Consider the following 24,265-nt stretch of genomic DNA (forward strand, 5'->3'; position numbering starts at 1 on the left):
TGACACCATTCTACAAGAATATAGTGGTTATGCAATAGGTAAATAAATAACCACTTGAGACATCCTCAAGGGCCGCTCACTTTGCAAGTTTTCATTACTTGATTGTATTGTTTATTGACTTTTAATATGGATTTGAATTATTTAATGACTTTCAATATTAACGTATTTATTTGACAAAATTCTTATTCAAGTATATTTAGAGATTGGGAAGTCAGATGCCCCCTCACATGCAGGAAGATCTGCAAATAAACAGACAACCATCACTTGTTGCCAAAGACGTTGTGCTCCTTATTGCAATGGGTTTAGGTTTCAGAATAGGTGTGAATTTGATAGTGATATTTACGGGGCACATTTCAAAGTATATGGAAGCAATAATTGTTCCCTTTTCTCTCTCATTACTACCTTCTCTTTTCCACCCTATCTTTCCCACACTATCTGTCTTCTAATCTCTCCTCTCTGTTCTCCTGATCTGATGGTTGCATTGGTCTCTTTGTAGAAGAGCTCAGTAACACTCCTGAAACCCAGCACACCTCAGAGAGATGGTGAGAAGAGACAGGCTAGATAGAAGATAGGCTTGTCCTTTCTCTTCCTTCCTCCCATCTCTGCTCCTTCCTGACGTCTATTTCTGCCATCTGTTTGTCATTCAACCTCTCTGTTGTTCATGCTCTCTTTCATCTTGGAGAGATTCTCTCTTGTTTTCTCTCGCCATCTCTCCCACATGCTTTCATTCTCTTCCTTTGTGTCTCCCTTGTCTTCCCTCATAGCTGTCTTTAGTGAGGTGTTGCACCCTAACAACTGCGACCTGGCCAAGATAAAGCAAAGTAGTGCGACACAAACAACAACACAGAGTTACACATGGAATAAAAAAATGTACAAAAAATACAGTGTGTGCAAATGGCGTGAGGATGTAAAGCAATAAATAGGCCATAGTAGTGAAGTAATTACAAATTAGCAGATTAACACTGGAGTGATAGATGTGGTGATGATGATGTGCAAGTAGAAATACTGGTGTGAAAAAAAGTAAATAAAAAAATATGGGGATGAGGTAGGTATTTGGTTGGATGGGCTATTTACAGATGGGCTGTGTACCGCTGCAGCGATCGGTTAGCTGCTCGGTCAGCTGATGTTTAAAGTTAGTGAGGGAGATATAAGTCTCCAACATCAGCAATTTTTGCAATTCATTCCAGTCATTGGCAGCAGAGAACTGGAAGGAAAGGCGGCCGAAGAAGGTGTTGGCTTTGGGGATGACCAGTGAGATATACCTGCTGGAGCACGTGCTGCGGGTGGGTGCTGTTTTCGTGACCAGTGAGCTGAGATAAGGCGGACCTTTACCTAGCAAAGACTTATAGATGACCTGGAGTCTGGCAACGAATATATAGAAAGGGCCAGCCGTCGAGAGCATACAGGTCGCCGTGGTGGGTGGTATATGGGGCTTTGGTGACAAAACGGATGGCACTGTGATAGACTGCATTCAGTTTGCTGAATAGAGTGCTGGAGGCTATTTTGTAAATGACATCTCCGAAGTCGAGGATCGGTAGGATAGTCATTTTTACGAGTGTATGTTGGGCTTCGTGAGTGAAGAACGATTTGTAGGATGCCAATTCTAGATTTAATTTTGGATTGGAGATGTTTAATATGAGTCTGGAAGGAGATATTACAGTCTAGCCAGACACCTAGGTATTTGTAGTTATCCACATATTCTAAGTCAGAACCGTCCAGAGTAGTGATGCTAGTCAGGCGGGTTGCGGGCAGCGATCGGTTGAAGAGCATACATTTAGTTTTACTAGCGTTTAAGAGCAGTTGGAGGCCACGGAAGGAGTGTTGTATGGCATTGAAGCTTGTTTGGAGGTTTGCAAACACAGTGTCCAAAGAAGGGTCAGATGTATACAGAAGGGTCTCATCTCTGTAGAGGTGGATCAGGGAATCACCCGCAGCAAGAGCGGGTTATCCAGAGGTGACACATATTACTTGCTCTAGAAGACAGGGAAGCTCAGTTTGATTCTCTCTGGATCGGTCGAATGTTCGTCTCATGTTCTAACGTTTAAATCTCCTCCCTCCCTCTTTCTGTCCCTCTGCAGCACAGTTCAACTTGATTCCTGTGGGTCTGAGGATCGTGGCGATCCAGGGGGCGAAGACAGGGCTCTACATGGGCATGAACAGTGACGGGTACCTTTACACCTCTGTGAGTCCACATGCTCAACAATAAATAAACCAAAAGAAATACTGGACAATCCGTCTCCTGTAGTTATGTTCAGGAAATGACTGTGTGGCAATGGGCCAGCGCCAGTAATAGAGACACTCCGTGAAGCATTGAGTTGACTCTCTAAATGACAGTTATAATGACAATGTAACGGCTGGAACAGCCATATCAGGAGTCGACCGCTGTTGCTAAATCTCCTCAATTATTGTCTGTGTTATTGCTGTCCGTGGTGCAGAACTCTGTTCCAGGAGAATTATGTTGCTGTCCATGGGGCTGAAATTGACTTCAATCTGGAGTTGCATATCCTGTGCCATGGGCTTGGATTCCATGGCGCAGTTAAGGCACTTAGATATACTGTTGTTTTTTGTGCTTCATGTCCCTGTAGCCTGCAGGCGTACATTTGTGTTGAATCTGCGATGTGCAATTTTATGCGGTTGAGGACAGTGTGTATAGCAGTGGAGGCTGCTGAGGGGAGGACGGTTCATAATAATGGTTGTAACGGAACAAATGGAATTGCATCAAACACATGGAAACATGATGTACTTGATACCATTCCACTTATTCCGCTCCAAACATTACCAGGAGCCCGTCCTCCCCAACATCCTGTGGTGTATAGTACAGGGTCTATATACACAACATACAACATAAAAACATCTGAATAATAATAAGAAAGTAGCCCATTACAGTACCTACACTGTGCTTGGTGCTACTTTAAGGGGCGGCAGGTAGTCTTGTGGTTAGAGCATTGGGCCAGTAACTGAAATATTCCTGGATCGAATCCCAGAGCTGACAAGGTAAAAATCTGTCATTCTGCCCCTGAGCAAGGCAGTTATCCCACTGTTTCCTGGGCACTGAAGACGTGAATGTCAATTATGGCAGTCACCTGCACCTCTCTGATTCAGAGGGGTTGGGTTAAATGCGGAAGACACATTTCATTTGAAGGCATTCAGTTGTACAACTGACTTGGTATCTTTCCCTTTAATGGTGTCATAGGAATTTCATAATTCCCATATGTGTTCATTAATTAAATTCACTCAGTCTATTATATATGAATTTGTAAGATTCTTATTTGCATAAAATAGACAGAGATCAGTCTTATCAAAATGAGATAACAGTATTTATTCTCGGAGCGCGCTGCCATTGAACCACAAACAGTTTATATACAAAATTTGACGTCATAGGTTATAAAATATCCTTCCTCCTATCGACCAAGACAAAGCAGGCTGTATTCCAACCCCTAGCTTATTCACTCCAGACACAAACCATATTAAGATTAACTTCTGAAATCTCACCTTCATCTATTACTATTCAGCAGACAGTTCCAGATAATGGAAAACCTAAGGAGACACTCGCTGCCTTATCTAAACATCCCAGAGCTAAATTGAGTCAGTTCAACCATAGGTTAACAACCCTCTTTGCTTACTTAAAAACCCACAATCCATTCCTCCCCAACACATCTGGAATGGTATTTATATTATGTTTAATTACCCCCTGTTTCATGCTACACAATCCCTTCCTTATGAATTAACATGATTAATCAGATATAATAAAACAGGGTAGAGTTGAATTAGTTCAAGTTCTATTTAAATGTAGATATTGTTTAGTCATTATTCATAAAATTCCTAACTAATGGACATGGAGTAATAGTATTAGCACACAGAGTAGGTGGAACATTCACTCTCTCGCTGTGTGTTTGTTTGTGTGAGCATGTACCTAAGTATTGTTTTTTTTTTACCCTGCCATACGTCATACATCAAATCTGTCAGCATACAGTGCATATAGGGCAGAAACATGAAAGTGTGGAGGGTCACGGAAAACAATCATTTGCTAGTTGTTGCAGCATTGGATGTGTAAGGGTGTAACAGCTACCCCACAGTGTGTGAGAGAGGAAGTGAGAGATAGAGTGAATATCCCTGAGCTGGCGATTAGCATGCGACAATGAGAAGGCTTTCGTCTCTTGTCTGAACAGAGGCGATTTCGAAGGGAAACATTGAGATATTGTTGCCCTACTTCCCTGCAAACATCCAGTCCACACACACACACACACACACACACACACACACACACACACACACACACACACACACACACACACACACACACACACACACACACACACACACACACACACACACACACACACACACACACACACACACACACACACACACACACACACAGATGCCTATTTAACCTTGAGTTGACTGGGTGTCTTTTATATGAGGCGTGTTTTCATGCAACGTTTTCATGAGTGTGTGATGTTATGCTGATGATGTCACCTTATATGGGTGGCGTGTGCTACAGTCACACACTGGTAAGCTGGTATGTGTGAGTGAGGATGAATATGTCATGTATTCTGTTGAGTGATTATGTGTGTGTGTGCACAGGTGCCTGCACATGCATGCAATCATGTCTGTGTCTGTCTCTGTCTGTCTCCGTCCGTCCATCTCCGTCCGTCTGTCTCCGTCCGTCTGTCTCTGTCCGTGTGTGTGTTGTAACAGCTGGAGATAGAGGGGGGATGGCACCTCAGGAGGGTGCATGACAGTGCAGACAAATGTTCTGACCGATGACAAACAAGCTCATCACTGTCACAGAGGCTGAGTTGAGTGACAGCAAGAGACACAGAGGACACTGCTATTGGGGAAAACCTCTGCAGGGCTCTTCCTCTCTCTCTATCTCTTTCTCTCACCTTCTCTCTCCTGCTGTCCCTCTCTCTACGGTTGTTCCTCCCATTCTCCCCGTCCCTCTCTCTCGCTCTCTCTCTCTCTCTCTCTCTCTCTCTCTCTCTTTCTCTCTCTCTCTCCCTATCTCTCCCTAATTCTCTCTCTCTCTCTCCCTCTCCCCGTCCTCTCTTTCCCTCTCCCTCTCTTTCTCTCCCTCCATCCTCTCTCTGACTTTGATTTGTTGTCCTCTTCTATTCAAGTCAGCTGTTCATTGCAGTAAACGCGTAATCAGCCAGCCTTGTCAGGCTAGTGAAGTGCACATAGAGCCCAAGAGAACAGTAAGGAGCTAATGACAAGGAACTCCATGACACTGCTCTGTTGTCTCAGCTATGAGCCTCAGCCTCAGCATCCCTATATCTGTAGGAGACTCCGGGAAAATTGCTTATTTTTTTTGTAAAAAATAGTACTCAGCTCTGTTCTGACCCATTTTATTGTCTGTGTGCTCTGGAAAACCCTCCTGGGCCATGAGATGGGGGAGATGTGTGAGTAAATGGGGCGATGGTGTGTGTGTGTGTGTGTGTGTGTGTGTGTGTGTGTGTGTGTGTGTGTGTGTGTGTGTGTGTGTGTGTGTGTGTGTGTGTGTGTGTGTGTGTGTGTGTGTGTGTGTGTGTGTGTGTGTGTGTGTGTGTGTGTGTGTGTGTGTGTGTGTGTGTGTGTGAGACACAGACAGACAGAGAGACAGAGAGATGGTGGGTGGGATGTGACACAATTGAGAGATTCTAGATTTTACAGATGCAGTTTCCATGCATGTCAATCAGGCCTCTGAAATTAACCGATGATTGCCTTTTTAATGGGTGTGTTGATGTGTACGTAGTATACAGTAAATTGCTTGTGCACACCTTGAATTATAATACCTATGATACTATAGTACACGATGGTACAAATACTATAGTATTCACTGTACTGTTTTTGCAGACTAAAAAACTGTAGTATTTACTGTAGTGTACTGTAGTATACTGAAGTATTTACAGTTAACTATAGTATAAATACTTCAGTAAAAGAAAACTGTAGTATATGCTATAGGAATTAATGTAATGTTTTTTTTCGGACTGTAGTATTTACTGTAACTTTTTTGTTTAATTATCTTTGACATAGAAGAGGAGGCTTTCTCAGGTAGGTAGGTAGGTAGGTAGGTAGGTAGGTAGGAAGGAAGGAAGGAAGGAAGGAAGGAAGGAAGGAAGGAAGGAAGGAAGGAAGGAAGGAAGGAAGGAAGGAAGGAAGGAAGGAAGGAAGGAAGGAAGGAAGGAAGGAAGGAAGGAAAGAAAGACTGGGATCTAAACGGATAGTTCAAACCTGCTCTTTTCTATAACCTGTAGGGAACACAATATATGGTCTAGACTTGACATGTAAGTTTCTCACATTTGAGTGGGACTAATTGGGATATTGGGGAGGGGAATGGGCAGGGTATATGCAAATTAAATACTGTAGTAGTTACTAAAGTAAAAAAAAAGGGTTGTGTTTTTACGGACTGACGTGTTTTTGCGGATATTACCGTAGTCTTTACTACAGTGTTTTTTTTTGCAGAAAATACTGTAGTATTCACTATAGTATACTACAACATTCTGTAGTAAGTACTGCACATGATCGAGGGATACTCAAGTGTGTAGTATAGTATTATACAGTATACTACAGTTTACTCTAGAATTCTATAGTAGGTACTGTAGTATTGTATAGTAAAATTTGTTTTTTTTTCATGTGTGTACAAAACATGAAGTACACCTTCCTAATATTGAGTTGCACCACCTTTTGCCCTCAGAACAGACTCAATTCATCAGGGCATGGACTCTACAAGGTGTCGAAAGCATTCCACAGGGATGCTGGCCCATGTTGATTCCAATGCTTCCCACAGTTGTGTCAAGTTGGCTGGATGTCCTTTGGGTGGTGGACCATTCTTGATACACATGGGAAACTATTGAAAAACCCTGCAGCGTTGCAGTTCTTGACCCAAACTGGTGCTCCTGGCACCTACTACCATACCCCGTTCAAAGGCATTTAAATATTTTGTTTTGAAGATTCACACTTTGAATGGCACACATACAACATTCCATGCCTCAATTGTCTCAAGGCTTAAAAAATCCTTCTTTAACCTGTCCCCTTCATCTACACTGATTGAAGAGGATTTAACAAGTGACATCAATAAGGGATCATAGCTTTCACCTGGTCTGTCTATGTCATGGAAAGAGTAAGTGTTCTTAATCACACATTATCAGAGTGCGCAGCAGAACACTGTATGCTGAAAAATACTCGGTTTGTAATTTTTGATTAAAACGAAACCGCTATTGATTAAATTAAATAAGAATACCAAACTTGTGTTCGCGTGGATTCCGCAACGCGTTCAGCTAGGAAACAACCAAACAACAGTGCTTGGTGGCTGTACTACAGACACCGGTCGTTGTCGTTGGAAAGACGCATTGTTAAAAACTTTTTAAAAACAACTGGTTGCAGTGAAGAGCAAACCTGGATACTAGGGAGATCCTGAGGGAAATCGACGAGTACCAACAGCTTTACACTACGGAGGAACAACATTCTCCATCATGGAAAGATCCGACTACCTCACAAAAGAACTCTCACCCAACAAAAAAATGTCAAACAGATTCATCTACAGACACGGACGACTTGCTTACCATTGAAGTAGAGGCTAGTGCTCTGGCTGGAATCCACGCAACACTGGAAAAGTTGTGTGAGAAGGTAGCAGGGCTGAGGGGGGAGTTTGGAGTTTAGCGAGAGTGAAATTCTCACGTTCCAATGAGAGAACAAGGCACTCACAGCAAAGGTAAAAATCCACGATTCTAAAATGGATTGTCTACTCAGGGAAAACAGGGTGATCAAGGAGTCGCTGCTAGACATACAAAGTCGTAGCATGTGTGAAAATCTAATATTTCTGGGATTCCTGAGGACGCATCCAATAATCCAGAAGGAGAGATCAGAGAATTCATGCAATCCGCCTTGAAACTTCCTCTAGAGACTGTAAACAAGGTGGCTTTCCACTGTGTACACAGACTTGGAGCTCGGAGCGACAAGACCAAGGGTCCCCAACCGATCATCGCAAAATTTGAACAACACCAACAAAAGGAGCTGATCAAAAGCAGGCGAAGGGGCTTAAAAGGGACCAAATTCGGGCTCACTGACCAATTTCCACAGGAGATAAATGAACGTCGCAAGAGACTATATCCTGTACAGAGGCAACAGAGGGAGAGGGGTAAGCGTGCCTTTCTCATTGTGGACAAACTCTTTATAGATGGACAGCTATTCCGAGACAGCTCCATAACATCATGACTTCACTAAATTCTACAGGGACTTCAGGTTACGAAAAAAAGGTTGGAACTGTAAAAATATCTGAACACTATGAAGTGGATATGAACACACACATACTCAGTCGCGGACTAATACATACACATACACACTTGATCTCGCTCTCTTCTCTCACTCTCTTTCTCTCTTTTCTCTTCTCTTCGCTCCCTCTCTCACCTCTCTTCTCTATTGTCGAGAACTGTTCTATAATTTGACATGTTTCTTGGTTGTTTATCTTTTCTATGTCTTTGTCTACATGTTTTTATATGTTTATAACAAGCAAGGGGGCGATATCAGAATAGGGACATTGGGGAATAATAACATATTGTACGGGACACATTTGTACTGTAGTGAAGCCGTCTCTAGAGTAATGCAATGTCTCTTTCATGGTCATGTGAAACGTCAATTGCTATGTAAATGCTGGGATGTGTTTTTTAATTATGTTAAAAGTAATTATGAATCAACTATGATTGTGATATGATATGGATTACAATTATCATCATGAATATTAAGGCTATACACACTACATGTTACACACATAGACACTTAACCATGCAAATTGGCGGGGTTATTATTTATGTGGACGTCACACTTTACAGTCTTACTCTTATACAGACAACGTACACAGTCTCACTAAATCACATCCAATATCATACACATCAACTTACTCAGATTTACAACACACATAATATCTTGTCTCAATGTTCAAACATCTGTGGGATTGGCTCACAGGTAAACAGGCAAGGGAATAAAACATATATTGCTAGAAACTATTTCTTCAATCCTAAATATCAGACGTTTGAAAGCTCTAGTTTTGACCATCATAATACCTCTGATGGCAGTAACTTTACAAGCACTAATTATGGTCAATTTAGACTGAGAATAGTATCTAGTAAGGGGGTGAAATAAGTATAGCCAGTTATAATTGTAACGGTTTAGCAGATTATAATAAAAGAAGATCAGTCTTTACGTGGCTAAAGGAAAAGGAATATAACATGCAGTTGAAGTGGGAAGTCTACATACACTTAGGTTGGAGTCATTAAAACTCGCTTTTCAACCACTCCACAAATTTCTTTTTACCAAACTATAGTTTTGGCAAGTCGGTTAGGACATCTACTTTGTGCATGACACAAGTAATTTTTACGCAAGATTATTTCACTTATAATTCACTGTATCACAATTCCAGTGGGTCAGAAGTGTACATACACTAAGTTGACTGTGCCTTTTAACAGCTTGGAAAATTCCAGAAAATGATGTCATGGCTTTAGAAGCTTCTGATAGGCTAATTTGTTTTAAATACATTTTTTTCACCTTTATTTAAGCCAGTTTAGAACAAGTTCTCATTTACAATTGCGACCTGGCCAAGATAAAGCAAAGCAGTTCGACACATACAACAACACAGAGTTACATATGGAGTAAAACAAACATACATTCAATAATACAGTAGAAAATAAGTCTATATACGATTTGAGCAAATGAGTTGAGATGAGAGAGGTAAAGGCAAAAAAAGTCCAAGGTGGTAAAGTAATTTTATATATATATATATATATAAAATTATAGATGTACAGGTGCAGTAGAGAGGGAGATAAGTGTTTCTAGTTTCAGAGATTTTTGTAGTTCGTTCCAGTCATTGGCAGCAGAGAACTGGAAGGAGAGGCGGCCAAAGTAAGAATTGGTTTTGGGGGTGACCAGAGAGATATACCTGCTGGAGTGCCTGCTACAGGTGGGTGATGCTATGGTGACCAGCGAGCTGAGATAGGGGGGGACTTTACCCAGCAGGGTCTTGTAGATGACCTGGAGCCAGTGGGTTTGGCGACGAGTATGAAGCGAGGGCCAGCCAACAAGAGCATACAGGTCGCAGTGGTGGGTAGTATATGGTGCTTTGGTGACAAAACGGATGGCACTGTGATAGACTGCATCAATTTATTGAGAAGGGTATTGGAGGATATTTTGTAATATCATATATTTTGACATTGCCGAAGTCGAGGATTGGTAGGATGGTCAGTTTTACGAGGGTATGTTTGGCAGCATGAGTGAAGGATGCTTTGTTGCGAAATAGGAAACCAATTATAGATTTAACTTTGGATTGGAGATGTTTGATGTGAGTCTGAAAGGAGAGTTTACAGTCTAACCAGACACCTAGGTATTTGTAGTTGTCCACAGAATACTTATTTTCCACCATAATTTTCAAATAAATTCTTAAAAAATCCTACAATGTGATTTTCTGGATTTTTGTCCTTCTCATTTTGTCTGTCATAGTTGAAGTGTACCTATGATGAAAATGACAGGCCTCTCTCATCATTTTAAGTGGGAGAACTTGCACAATTGGTGGCTGACTAAATACTTTTTTGCCCCACTGTAGGTCTGTAACAGTTTGGGTCAAGAGTGTCCCCAACATTAAAGAGGGGGATGACCGCAGCTGCTTTCCAATCTTTGGGAATCTCAGACGACACGAAAGAGAGGTTGAACAGGCTAGTAATAGGGGTTGCAACAATTTCGGCAGATAATTTTAGAAAGAAAGGATCCAGATTGTCTAGCCCGACGGATTTATAGGGGTCCAGATTTTGCAGCTCTTTCAGAACATCAGCTGACTGGATTTGGGAGAAGGAGACATGGGGAAGGCTTGGGCGAGTTGCTGTGGGGGGTACAGTGCTGTTGACCGGGGTAGGGGTAGCCAGGTGGAAAGCATGGCCAGCCATAGAAAAACGGTTATTGAAATTCTCAAATATAGTTGAGTTATTGGTGGTGACAGAGTTTTCTATCCTCAGTGCAGTGGGCAGCTGGGAGGAGGTGTTCTTATTCTCCATGGACTTTACGGTGTCCCAGAACTTTTTTGAATTTGTGTTGCAGGAAGCAAATGTATGCTTGAAAAAGCTAGCCTTGGCTTTTCTAACTGCCTGTGTATATTGGTTTCTATCTTCCCTGAAAAGTTGCATATCACGGGGGCTGTTCGATTCTAATGCAGAACACCATAGGATGTTTTTGTGTTGGTTAAGGGCAGTCAGGTCTGGAGAGAACCAAGGGCTATATCTGTTCCTGGTTCTAAATTTCATGAATAGTGCATGCTTATTTAAGATGGTGAGGATGGCATTTAAAAAAAAAACAGGCATCCTCTATTGACGGGCTGAGGTCAATATCCTTCCAGGGCACCCAGGCCAGGTTGATTAGAAAGGCCTGTTCGCTGAAGTGTTTCAGGGAGCGTTTGACAGTGATGACTGGAGGTCGCTTGACCACTGACCCATTACGGATGCAGGCAATGAGGCAGTGATCGCTGAGATCTTGGTTGGAAACAGCAGAGGTGTATTTAGATGGCAAGTTGGTTAGGATGATATCTATGAGGGTGCCCATGTTTACGGCTTTGGGGTGGTACCTGGTAGGTTCATTGATAATTTGTGTGAGATTGAGAGCATCAAGCTTAGATTGTAGGATGGCTGGTGTGTTAAGCATTTTCCAGTTTAGGTCACCTAGCAGCACGAGCTCTGAACATAGATGGGGGGCAATCAGTTCACATATGGTGTCCAGAGCACAACTGGGGGCAGAGGGTGGTCTATAGCAGGCGGCAACGATGAGAGACTTGTATTTAGAGAGGAGGATTTTTAAAAGTAGAAGTTCAAATTGTTTGGGTACAGTCCTGGATAGTAGGATACTGCAGGATATCTCTGCAGTAGATTACAACACCGCCCCCTTTGGCCGTTCTATCTTGTCTGAAAATTTTGTAGTTAGGGATGGAGATTTCAGAGTTTTTGGTGGTCTTCCTAAGCCAGGATTCAGACATGGCTAGGACATCCGGGTTGGCAGAGTGTGCTGAAGCAGTGAATAAAACAAACTTAGGGAGGAGGCTTCTAATGTTAACATGCATGAAACCAAGGCTATTATGGTTACAGAAGTCATCAAAAGAGAGCACCTGGGGAATTGGAGTGGAGCTAGGAACTGCAGGGCCTGGAATCACCTCTACATCACCAGAGGAACAGAGGAGGAGTAGGAAAAGGGTACGGATAAGCTATGAGAATTGGTCGTCTGGGACATCTGGAACAGAGAGTAAAAGGAGGTTTCTGGGGGCGATAAAATAGCTTCAAGATATAATGTACAGACAAAGGTACGATAGGATGTGAATACAGTGGAGGTAAACCTAGGCATTGAGTGATGATGAGAGAGAAACATAATTGAAACCAGGTGATGTCCTCGCATGTGTGGGTGGTGGAACTGAAAGGTTGGATAAGTTATAATGAGCAGGGCTAGAGGCTCTACAGTGAAATAAGCAAATAAACACTCACCAGAACAGCAATGGACAAGGCATATTGACATTAAGGAGAGGCATGCTTAGCCGAGTGATCATAAGGGTCCAGTGAGTAGTGAGGTTTGTTGGGGTTACGACGGGCCATGGGTAGCAAGCTGGCAGAGGATTTGACATAATTTTGACATCATTAATTGACGTAATTTGAGTCAATTAGAGGTGTACCTGTGGATGTATTTCAAACTCAGTGCCTCTTTGCTTGACATCATAGGAAAATCAAAAGAAATCCGCCAAGACCTCTTGTTCATCCTTGGGAGAAATTTCCAAATGCCTGAAGGTACCGCCTTCATCTGTACAAACAATAGTACTGCACATGGGGATTAAAGATTGTACTTTTTGGAGAAATGTCTTCTGGTCTGATGAAACAAAAATAGAACAGTTTGGCCATAATGACCATCATTTTATTTGGAGGGAAAAGGGGTGGGATTGCTAGCCGAAGAACACCATCCCAACCGTGAAGCAGCAACATGTTGTGGGGGTGCTTTGCTGCAGGATGGACTGGTGCACTTCACAAAATAGATGGCGTCATGAGGAGAGAACATTTTGTGGATATATAGAAGCAACATCTCAAGACATCAGTCAGGAAGTTAAAGCTTGGTCGCCAATGGGTCTTCCCATTTCCAATGACCCCATGCATATGACCCCAAGTATACTTCGAAAGTTGTGGCAAAATGGCTTAACCAGTTGAAGCTAGGGGGCGCTATTTCATTATTGGATAAAAAAACGTGCCCGTTTTAAGCGCAATATTTTGTCACAAAAAGATGCTCGACTATGAATATAATTGCCATCTTTGGAAAGAAAACACTCTGACGTTTTCAAAACTGCAAAGATATCATCTGTGGGTGCCCCAGAACTGATCTTACAGGCGAAACCAAGATGCAACCTCAAACAGAAAATGAGCAGGATTTTTGAGGCTCTGTTTTCCATTGTCTCCTTATATGGCTGTGAAAGCGCCACTAATTAGCCTGCCCTTTCTATCATTTCTCCAAGTTGTCTGCAGCATTGTGACGTATTTGTAGGCATATCATTGGAAGATTGGCCATAAGAGACTACATTTACCAGGGGTCCGCCCAGTGTCCTTTGTTGAAATTGTTGCGTAATCTCCGAGCTGCTCGCATTCATCCATATGATTGAGACAGAGAGGAGACTTCCAGGAATGATATATCATGAAGAGATATGTGAAAAACACCTTGAGGATTGATTCTAAACAACGTTTACCATGTTTCAGTCGATATTATGGAGTTAATGTGGAAGAAAGTTTGGCGTTTGGATGAATGAATTTTCGTTTTTTTTTGGTAGCCAAACATGACGCAGAAAACGGACCGATTTCTCCTGCACAACTAATCTTTCAGGAAAACTGAACATTTGCTATCTAACTGAGAGTCTCCTCATTGAAAACATCCGAAGTTCTTCAAAGGTAAATGATTTATTGAATGTTTTTGCTGGTTTTTGTGAAAATGTTGCCTGCTAATGCTAATGCTAAATGCTAATGCTAAATGCTAATGCTAAACGCTAAATGCTAAATGCTAGTTTGCTATGGTTGAGAAGCATATTTTGAAAATCTGAGATGACAGTGTTGTTAACAAAAGGCTAAGCTTGAGAGCAAATAGATTAATTTCATTTAATTTGCGATTTTCATGAATAGTTAACGTTGCGTTATGGTAATGAGCTTGAGGCTGTATTCACGATCCCGGATCCGGGATGGCTCGACGCAAGAAGTCAAGGTATTGGAGTGGCCATCACAAAGCCCTGACCTCAATGTATTGGTCTATGTATTTGTATGTAAACTTCCGACTTCAACTGTATACTGTTTACAGGAAACGCACACTACATCCTAAGATGAAGTTGCATGGAAAAAGGAATGGGGTGTTAAAATAATTTTCTGTCATCGACAAAAGAACTCAAAATGTGTGATGGTGTTAATTAACAAAAATGTCAATCTGAATGTGCAAGTAGTTAGGAATGATTCTCAAGGAAGATGTATCTTTTTGAATATGAAAGTGGACGAGAAAGAGATTTGGCTCATTAATATTTGTGGTCCAAATCAGGATGTTCCATACTTCTTCGAAAATATTTATTATAATAATTTCTCCAGTTTAATATAGGAACAGCAAATCCACTTATTGTTTGGCATACCTTTAAAAATACCTTCAGAGGTCATTCAATTCAATAATAAAAAAGCAATGTCTGGATAAAGAGACAAGAATAACAAGGGAAATACATTATAGTACAGGTAGATGGCAATAAAAACAATACTACAGAGATAGAAAATAAGTTAGTGGAAAAACAAAAAGAACTTGAGGAACTTATTCAAGAACGATGTAAAATAAAGAAAACAGGGTGGAATATGCAGAAAAAGGCACAAAATCCTTCCTGAATCACCAACACAGAAACGCTTACAATTTTTTTTTGCAGAAGCTCATTACTGAAGACGGTGTCATCTATGATTCTACTAATTATATTTTAAAAGAGGAAGCTAAATATTTCAAATAGATGTTCTATTTTCCGTCTCATCCTCTCCCACTGAATGAAGATTACTGTAAGGAATTATTTTGAAATAATACAAAAAATTGAAAGGTTAAGAAATGTACAGAAAGATCAGTGCGAAGGCCAAATTACAGAGGAATATATTTTTGAGGCTATTAACCTCTTGAGACTAGGGGGCAGTATTTTGATCTTTGGATGAAAAACGTACCCAAATTAAACTGCCTATTTCTCAGGCCCAGAAGCTAGAATGTGCATATAATTGGCAGATAGATAGAAAACACTGTAAAGTTTCCAAAACTGTCAAAAATATTGAGTATAACAATATAACAGTATAAATATTGAGTATAACAGAACTGATATTGCAGGCGAAAACCTGAGGAAAATCCAACCAGGAAGTGCAGGTTTTCTGAAACCTCTCTGTTCCATTGCATGCCTTCCCTCCATTTAAAGGGATATCAACCAGATTCTCTATGGCTTCCACATGGTGTAAACAGTCTTTAGACATAGTTTCAGGCTTTTATTCTGAAAAATGAGCGAGAATGATCACATCGCGTGAGTGGATAGCTGGGTGTCCTTAGATTTTCACATGCGCGAGCAGCTTGGAGCAGACCTTTTCTCTCTCTCTCTCCTATTGAAAAAGCTACCGTCCGGTTGAAATATTATCGATTATTTATTGTAAAAACAACCTGAGGATTGATTATAAAAAACGTTTGCCATGTTTCTACGAACTTTACTGATACTATTTGGAATCTTTGTCTGCCCGTCGTGACCTGCGCGAGCCTGTGGATGACTGAACAAAACACGCCAACCAAATGGAGGTTTTTGGATGTAAAAATAATGTTTATGGAACAAAACAAACATTTATTGTGTAACTGGGAGTCTTGTGAGTGCAAACATCCAAAGATCATCAAAGGTAAGTGATTAATTTGATTGCTTTTCTGACTTTCGTGACCAATCTACTTTGCTGCTAGCTGTTTGTAATGTATTGTCTGCTGAGAGAGCTGTCCTAACATAAACGTTTGGTTTGCTTTCGCTGTAAAGCTTCTTTTTTTTAAATCTGACACGCCAGGTGGATTAACAACAAGCTAAGCTGTGTTTTGGTGTATTGCACTTGTGATTTTATGAAAATTAAATATTTTTTGTAATTTAATTTGAATTGGGCGCTCTGCAATTCAGCGGATGTTGATGAAAATTATACTGCGAAAGGGTGTTTTTTAACATGGACGATACATTGGAGATAATATACAACAACTTCTAGAAATAATATAACTGTCACGTTCTGACCTTTATTTCTGTTGTTTTGTCATTATTTAGAGTTGGAGTGGGCAGTCTATGTTTGTTTTTCTATCATTTTGGGATTTCTATGTTTCGGCCTAGTATGGTTCTCAATCAGAGGCAGGTGTCATTAGTTGTCTCTGATTGAGAATCATACTTAGGTATCCTGGGTTTCACTGTTTGTTTGTGGGTGATTGTCTATGTTAGTTGCTTGTGTCAGCACAGTGCTTATGATAGCTTCATGGTCGTTATTTGTTTATTGGTTTTGTACAGTTTACTTTGTCTTTTTTTGTCATCTATTAAATGATGCATTCACACCGCGCTGCACTTTGGTCCGCTTTTTACGACGGTCGTGACAAGAACGTCATGAAACATCTAAGAAGCCAGGCCTGGCATTTACAGATTTTGAAAAAGCATTTGATAAAGTAAGACTGGATTTTATTTATAAATGCCAATTTTGGTGATTCTCTTATAAAATGGGTAAAAGTAATATATAGCAACCCCAGGTGTAAAATAGTAAATAACAGCTACTTCTCTGGGAGTTTTACATTTTCAAGAGGAGTTAAACAAGGGTGTCCGCTGTCACCATATCTATTTTTTATGTTCAGTGAAATGCTAGCTATTAAAATTAGATCCAAAAACAACATTAGAGGATTAGAAATCCAAGGCTTAAAAACAAAGGTGTCCATGTATGCCGATGACTCAAGTCCACAAGCTAGATCCCTGCAATGTCTCATTGAAGATCTTGATAACTTTTATGGACTCTCTGGACTAAAACCTAATTATGATTAAGTTTATAATATTACGTATTGGATCTTTAAAAAATACACATTTTACATTACCCTGCAGTTTACCTATAAAATGGTCTGACTTGGTATTCATATCACAAAATATATAAATAAGCTCTCCACAATGAATTTCAATAGAAAACTTGTAAAAATAGACAAGATCCTGCAACCATGGAGAGGTAAATACCTGTCTAAATACCTGTCTATTTATGGAAATTACCCTGATTAACTCCTTAGTCATATCTCAATTTACTCACTGCCTACTCCTGATGATTGGTTTTTCAAATCATATGAGCAAAAAATATTTTTCTTTATCTGGGAAGCTAAACCAGACAAAATAAAGCGTGCTTATCTATATACTGTAATGAATATGAATTGGGTGGGTTGAGATGATTAAATAATAAAGCACTAACCTCTCTCTAAAAGCTTCACTTATTCAAACGTTTGACTTGAACTCTAAATGGTTCTCAAGTGTAAATTACTATGAAAAGCTCATCCATAGTTTAAAAATGGCCTTTTTGCCTTTGTGCAGATTGCCATGTCTCATTTTCGATTAATTGAAAATGATACTTTTTTCAAAGTATCTCTCTTTAAAAAAAAAAAGCATTGCAGAGGTGGCTACAATTTCTATTTCATCCCCCTGAAAACATAGAACAAATATTATGGCTGAACTCAAATGTGCTGGTTGATAAAATACCTGTATTTATGGGAAAGATGTTTGAAATGGGTATTTTATCATTTTTTAAATGATATTGTAAATTGGAATGGATATGCCTTTTATGGAGTTATCAAAATTGTACAGGAAGGTCTGCTCAATCCAAGAGTACAACCAATTGATTATAGCAGGTGGCAGCTGGAGGAGGTAGGGAACTGGTCTGTCTGTCCAATATAAAGGATCAAAACTGACGGAGGAATAAAAATAGCATAAATTGGAAAGTATACCAGTTTCATTTGAGGACCAGTACGTTGACAACTGCCATAGAGATTAGAAAATAGTTGGTAAGAGATTTTTGATGTACCGATTCCATGGTACAGGGTGTATGAGTTGATGTATAAAATGACGCAAGATTCAAGACTTTGTGCTTTTCAGCTAAAATGATTATGTAGAATTCTTGCCACCAACAATATGTTGAATATTTGGGGCATAAAATCATCGAAGCTCTGCAGATTTTGTTGCGAGGATACAGCTTGGGGTGACAGCGTAGCCTAGTGGTTAGAGCGTTGGACTAGTAACCGGAAGGTTGCGAGTTCAAACCCCCGAGCTGACAAGGTACAAATCTGTCGTTCTGCCCCTGAACAGGCAGTTAACCCACTGTTCCCAGGCCGTCATTGAAAATAAGAATATGTTCTTAACTGGTTAAATAAAGGTAAAATTTTAAAAGAGACTATTTATTTTGGTATTGCCCTCAGGTAGCCTGTCTCAGGATCAGGAAGGGCTAAAAATGCATGACATTGATAGAAAATGTACTCTAGCAATAGTACTGAGATCTGGAGAGACGGGGTCAGTCAATTATCTTCAAATCGCAATCTATGGATTCTATTGGATTAAATAGATTGAAATTGCACGTTAAACATCACAGCATAGTTGAAAGATATGTGTTGTTTAGAAATCCGAAGAGGGTGGCCTACAGAGATAGGTGCGATGGGCTGAGGGAATCTGAGGGTTGGGATGTGGAATTGGAGACAAGTGGGAGTGGAGTTGCTGTGCAGGAGATAGAATGATGGTCAAAGATAAAGTATTTTTTTTAAAGTCAAATAAAAAGTATGTTTGAATGACACTGAGGGGCAGTGTTTTTACATGCATATACAGACACTTTCATTCAAATACACACATACACGGACACACACATGTAATTAGTGCCAGACATACACTCAAATATATACACTTGGCCTTGCTCTTATGATTTTAGTTGTCCTTTGATGTCTTTGTTTTTTTTGCATTGTTGTTTTCTGTTTTCTTTTGTCTTTTTCTTTTTTCTCATGAGTTCATTTTCTTGGTTGTTGGTGCATTGGGGGGTTCTTGGGTGTGGGGAATGGAATTAATTATCTTTCTTATTATTTTATTTTTCTTTAAAAATAATATTGGTGGGGGGTGACTGTGGGATGGGTCTTGAATGGTTGAAGGACAGCTATGAGGAACTGTGGGGGGGATATTGGAGGGTTCGCATACCCGTTTTTGGGGGGGAGCCTTGTGGGAGATCTTTCAATGTGCCCCTGAGCAGGGCGTTGATCCTGGATGCTTCTGTGTGTCGCTCTGAATGGGAATCTGTTAGATGACTGGTCTGATGTATTTGTTGAGCGGCTTCACTGCAAGTATTTTCTATGTTTTGGATATTCAATAAAAAAATTAAAAATGTAAATAAATGTGTTCTTAATGTTTTATACACTCAGTGCTTTTGTGTATTTGTGTAGTGGTTGTTGTGTGTGTTGGTTAATAGTGCTTGTGTATGGTTTGTGCTTGTATGAGTAATTGTTATTGTGTTTGTAAATATAAATCACTGTGTTATGTGGTGTTCGTGTTCGGGCATTTGGACGTTTGTTTGTGTGTGTGTGTGCGTGATAGAGAGATAGAGGGAGGGAGAAGGAAAGGTGGAGAGAGAGATAGATAGATAGAGAGAGAGAGAGAGAGAGAGAGAGAGAGAGAGAGAGAGAGAGAGAGAGAGAGAGAGAGAGAGAGAGAGAGAGAGAGAGAGAGAGAGAGAGAGAGAGAGAGAAGGAAATTCGGAGAGAGAGCGAGAGAGAGACCTTTCCTGATAAATGGCTGTGTAGTCCATTCGTCACCTGTGAGGGCTGCATTGAGATGCAGGACAACACAGCCAGCCAGATAGCATCATCTCCATCACAATGGGGGAGAAAGAACAGGAGAGAGAAGAGAAGAGTAATCGGGCAAAACTGCAGGGATAGAGAAAGAAGAGATGAGGTAGAGAGAAATGGAATGGAATGGTACAGAGGGAGACATGTTGCCATCCAGGCAATTAAGTGCACTTAGCTAGAAGTAATACTGTCTGCAGGCAGGGTTCCTTCTTTCTATTCATTTATCATTAGTCCAGCACCAAGGCTCTCTGCTAAGATAGTAAGTACTAAGAGATGTAGACTTGCCTGCAGCACCAGTGACAGCCATTGTTCTAGTCTTTGTGATAGTCTTAGGTAAATTCCACAGCCCTGATACATTTGTCAGCAATGCTCTTTGTTCACAACACACACACACACACACACACACACACACACACACACACACACACACACACACACACACACACACACACACACACACACACACACACACACACACACACACACACACACACACACACACACACACACACACACACACACACACACACACACACAAACACTTAAAAACCCAATACACATGCAGAGAAGTACACCCTTTTTTATGAAACAGAAACATCACAAGTACAATATCTCTCTATCTTTCTCCCGCTCTCAATCTCCCTCCGCTTTCTCTCTCCCATAAATGGGACATTGAGCAGGGGATGACAAATGGAGGAATAAAGGGATGAGAGGTCGATGCGTGGTCACAGCTGCCACTCCCCTCCCATGTGAATCACATCAACAGATTCTCCACATGTCAACCAACCCAGAGACGGCTGTACAGTAGATTAGCCAGTAGACATCACTACACATCCCTAGGACCCCACCCACTCTGCTCAGTTGTCGCACACACATCATACCAGGCTGTGGCATCATAAACCACTAAAGAAGGGCCATGTGGTGGTTAAGCCCTTAGACCACAATATCTACTAAGCTAACATATATAATTATTTTAAGACGGTCATAAAATTTATAATTTAGCCATTTTGTTTTGAATTTTAGGACCCTGTAGGTATATAAAGCATTTATATTTTAAAAAATTGGCCTTTACTGCTATAGCCCTTAGAAACGCATTGAATAACACATTTGTACATGGCAAAACAGACAGTCCAAAAGGAAGGTTTTGAAGTGCCTGTCCTATATATGAACGATATAAGAAAACTGAAGATGTTTGGTCACGTTATTCGTGGGGCTTTTTACCTCCTATGCATGTTCTGCCATTTTTACAGCCCGTTACCTTCAGATGACTCCCCTGAAACTTGTGCGTGTCGTGGAACAAAACAACTGATAGTCTCATCTTTTGATGGTGGTGACATAATCGTTTGTAGCTCTAATGGTTTGGGTTTTACAGACATTGTTGTGACGGTTTTCCTGTCCAGATCCTCTTGTGTAGACCGGGGAGCTATTCAGTATTCAAAATGGCTTAACTGTGTGACATAAGGGTGCATCAAACGACTCTAGGGGTTAAAAGTGCATCCATGCCTTGTTGACTTATGTAATGTGCCATGTCACAGAACATCTGCACCTGGTTCTAAAGGCATCAACAACATGTGCAGGTGTCCCCCGCCTCTGCACACTTCGAAACACACACACTCGCGCACCCATACTCTCTCTCTCACACACACACACACACACACACACACACACACACACACACACACACACACACACACACACACACACACACACACACACACACACACACACACACACAGCCAGAGGAAAGACCCATCAGGAGAGTCAGTGAAAGTTACGATCTGAAGGGGGTTGCTACTGCAGCGTTAATGCAGCAGCATGGAAGCATGGCGGGATTACTGCAGATAGGCAGATTTCACAGCATATCCTAGGCCTTTTCTTAATTGGATTTGCTCAACTCCTGATTCCTCTCTACTCCGTCCTCTCTTTCCTATTTTTGAAAAATGTCAAAGGTAATCGGGGAGAGCCGGCGAGGAGAGAGAATGTGGATGAAAATGTGCTTGTATGAAATCAGGTAATTGAAGTTTACATTGGTGTAGCCCAAAATAAATGTGTAAAGTGATAAAAGCTCATTAATTAGTTGTGCAAAAACATTTTATAGCTAAAACTACAAGTAGCATATTGTTTTTAAAAGTATGCATGCTTTTCTCCTCTGACAAAACAAAAGCTGGTTTTAAAAACTCTTCCGCGAAAGACATAGGTAAGATACACATGACTATCCAGGATGAAAGACAGCTATCGAGGAGGACACTCTTATGTTCACCTACTAACGAATTGACACTCTCCTCGACCACTCGACCAATTATCGGTTTCCGGGTCACAGAGGATGGAGGAGACAGGGAAAGGTAAAAGGCCCTAGATTACCAAGGGACTGCTGGGGGTGATCAACAGACACAGGCAGGACTGCCTAATGTGTCACTACAACCCCTGGTGGCAATACAGAGGACTACGCCAAGGAAACAGTACCTCCATTTTTAGCTCGGGAACGGGCATTTGAAAAATGTCACTATTCGAACAGTATCATGCATTTTTGATGGATATCTAGATATTCAAAATACATATGTTTTTTTAGGTACTGTTTTAACATGAGCACTGCTGTGCAAGAGAGAGAGGCTGGCGCTCTATTGCTGCAGCAGCGGAGGGGCCGGTGTGTGTGAGATGGGAGGAGCAGGCAGAGGGAGAGATGCAGTAGCCAAGGCAACTTGGCTACAGCCAAGACTAGCTAACTTTGTGTCATCCCATACAGTATAACAGTGCCTGTCTTGACTCTTTGATTGGCAAACATAAACAACAAGCTACACATGTGAAGGCTACCGGGCGGCTACCGGTCTTTTAATGGGGCGCATGTCATAAAAACTCCATAGAAAAGTATGTTGTTTTATTACATTTATCATTTTAAATGTCAGCGTATATCTTTGTATGTAATAATGTCACATTGATGTTTTAACTTCATTTAGAAACAGCTTTTTCAGTGTTAAAATAGGCCTCAAATTAAAAGTGGGACAGAACTCCCACACTATGAACATGTATGAATGGACCCAACTGCATGGCTGGAGAAGAGGTACCAGTAACACCAATTGATCTGAAAGGTTGTGTAAACGCTGTTAGGTGTAGCTTGTAGCTAGCTGCCTGGTGTGCTAGCCCCTGGTCTGAGTCCTTGGCTTGATTATTGTTCCAGGAGAACAGAGCAGAGCAGCGTAGCATTAGGTGGTGTTAGGAGTTAAGCGTCCTGGAGCAGGTAGGTAGATGTAATCAGACACAAGGGCTGGCTGAGGGAGAAGGAGGTAGAGGAGGAGAGTGGGGGAGGGTGAAGGTAGGGATACTGCTTTGCATGATAAAGAGGTTCTACCCATCCTCAGGATTCTCTGCACGGACGCTGGATATTACCTCTCTCGCAGGATTTCATTAGAATTCATTCTGGCTGGAGATGCAGGGGAAGGAACCCGCCTGAGTCAGTCAATAAGTCACCAGTGAAGGATGAGATTTTTATTCCATTTCATACTTTTGTCCAAGCACTCATCTTTAAATGAAAATGTCCCTCTTCTGCACTTAAAAAGGGTGACCCTCCCTGTCAGGTTCCACACACATATTTACTCAACTGGTTCTTAAGGTGGGCTCAAAGGTAGAGGCTAAATCAGTGGAGGTTTGAAGGTCACGTCATGGGGAGTCCTCTACCATCCTGCAAAGATAGATAGTGGGTTACCTTGAGGCTGAGTCATGGATTAAAGGTATGGTAATTACAGAAACTAGGCTGTGTGAGTTAGATATACTGTAGCAGCCATGGTAGCTGAGTTGGGGGTTATCAGGATGATTAGTTCAGGGGTTTAGCAGTCGGTTATGATCAGGGTAATTCCTCTCTGCTGACATCTTGCCAGGAATCCTCAGGAGACGCCTGGCTACAAAATGCTGCTAGATAGATGTCATGATGAGGAAGTGGGTTATCACAAGGATCATTCCACAGAATTCATCAAGGATTATCAACATGGTAATGTTCAGAAGTCGCCTTGTGGGTTTTTCTGATGGTATCATTTCCGAGAACGAAGGTCATTTCAGAATTGAAGGTAATCTAGGTCTTAGTGATGGGTTATAATGCCTGGTGATGATCAGACGTTTAGTTTTGGGTTATGCGGACACATAGGTCGGTGGTGGGGTCCTGGGTTATGGTGATTGGAGACTCATTGAAAATTACCCTGCAGGTCCAGGGGAGCCGGCCTCTCTCCAGCCTGATTAATAATGAATGAAACAGATCATCTATTGATCTCCTCTGGTGTGTGTGAGTGCAGCTGAAGATATCAGACTTGTCAGAAGATCTATAAATAACTATGTGATGTAGAGGTGGAATGTACCTATAGGTAAGCAGGGCAGGGATGGTACCGAGGTACGATAGAGAACAGGG

General features: G+C 41.2%; 1 protein-coding gene across 1 annotated transcript in view; it reads left to right on the forward strand.

Moving 5' to 3' along the window:
* The window catches only part of LOC118385170 (fibroblast growth factor 11-like), an 86,287-nt gene that overhangs the window by 50,094 nt on the left and 11,928 nt on the right, over window positions 1-24,265 (forward strand). The window contains exon 3 of the mRNA XM_035772071.2: window positions 2,079-2,182. Within this exon, the coding sequence (XP_035627964.1) occupies window positions 2,079-2,182 (104 nt within the window). The remainder of the gene's footprint in view (window positions 1-2,078; window positions 2,183-24,265) is intronic.

This window comes from Oncorhynchus keta, chromosome 6 (assembly GCF_023373465.1).
Source record: "Oncorhynchus keta strain PuntledgeMale-10-30-2019 chromosome 6, Oket_V2, whole genome shotgun sequence".
Classification (NCBI taxonomy): domain Eukaryota; kingdom Metazoa; phylum Chordata; class Actinopteri; order Salmoniformes; family Salmonidae; genus Oncorhynchus; species Oncorhynchus keta.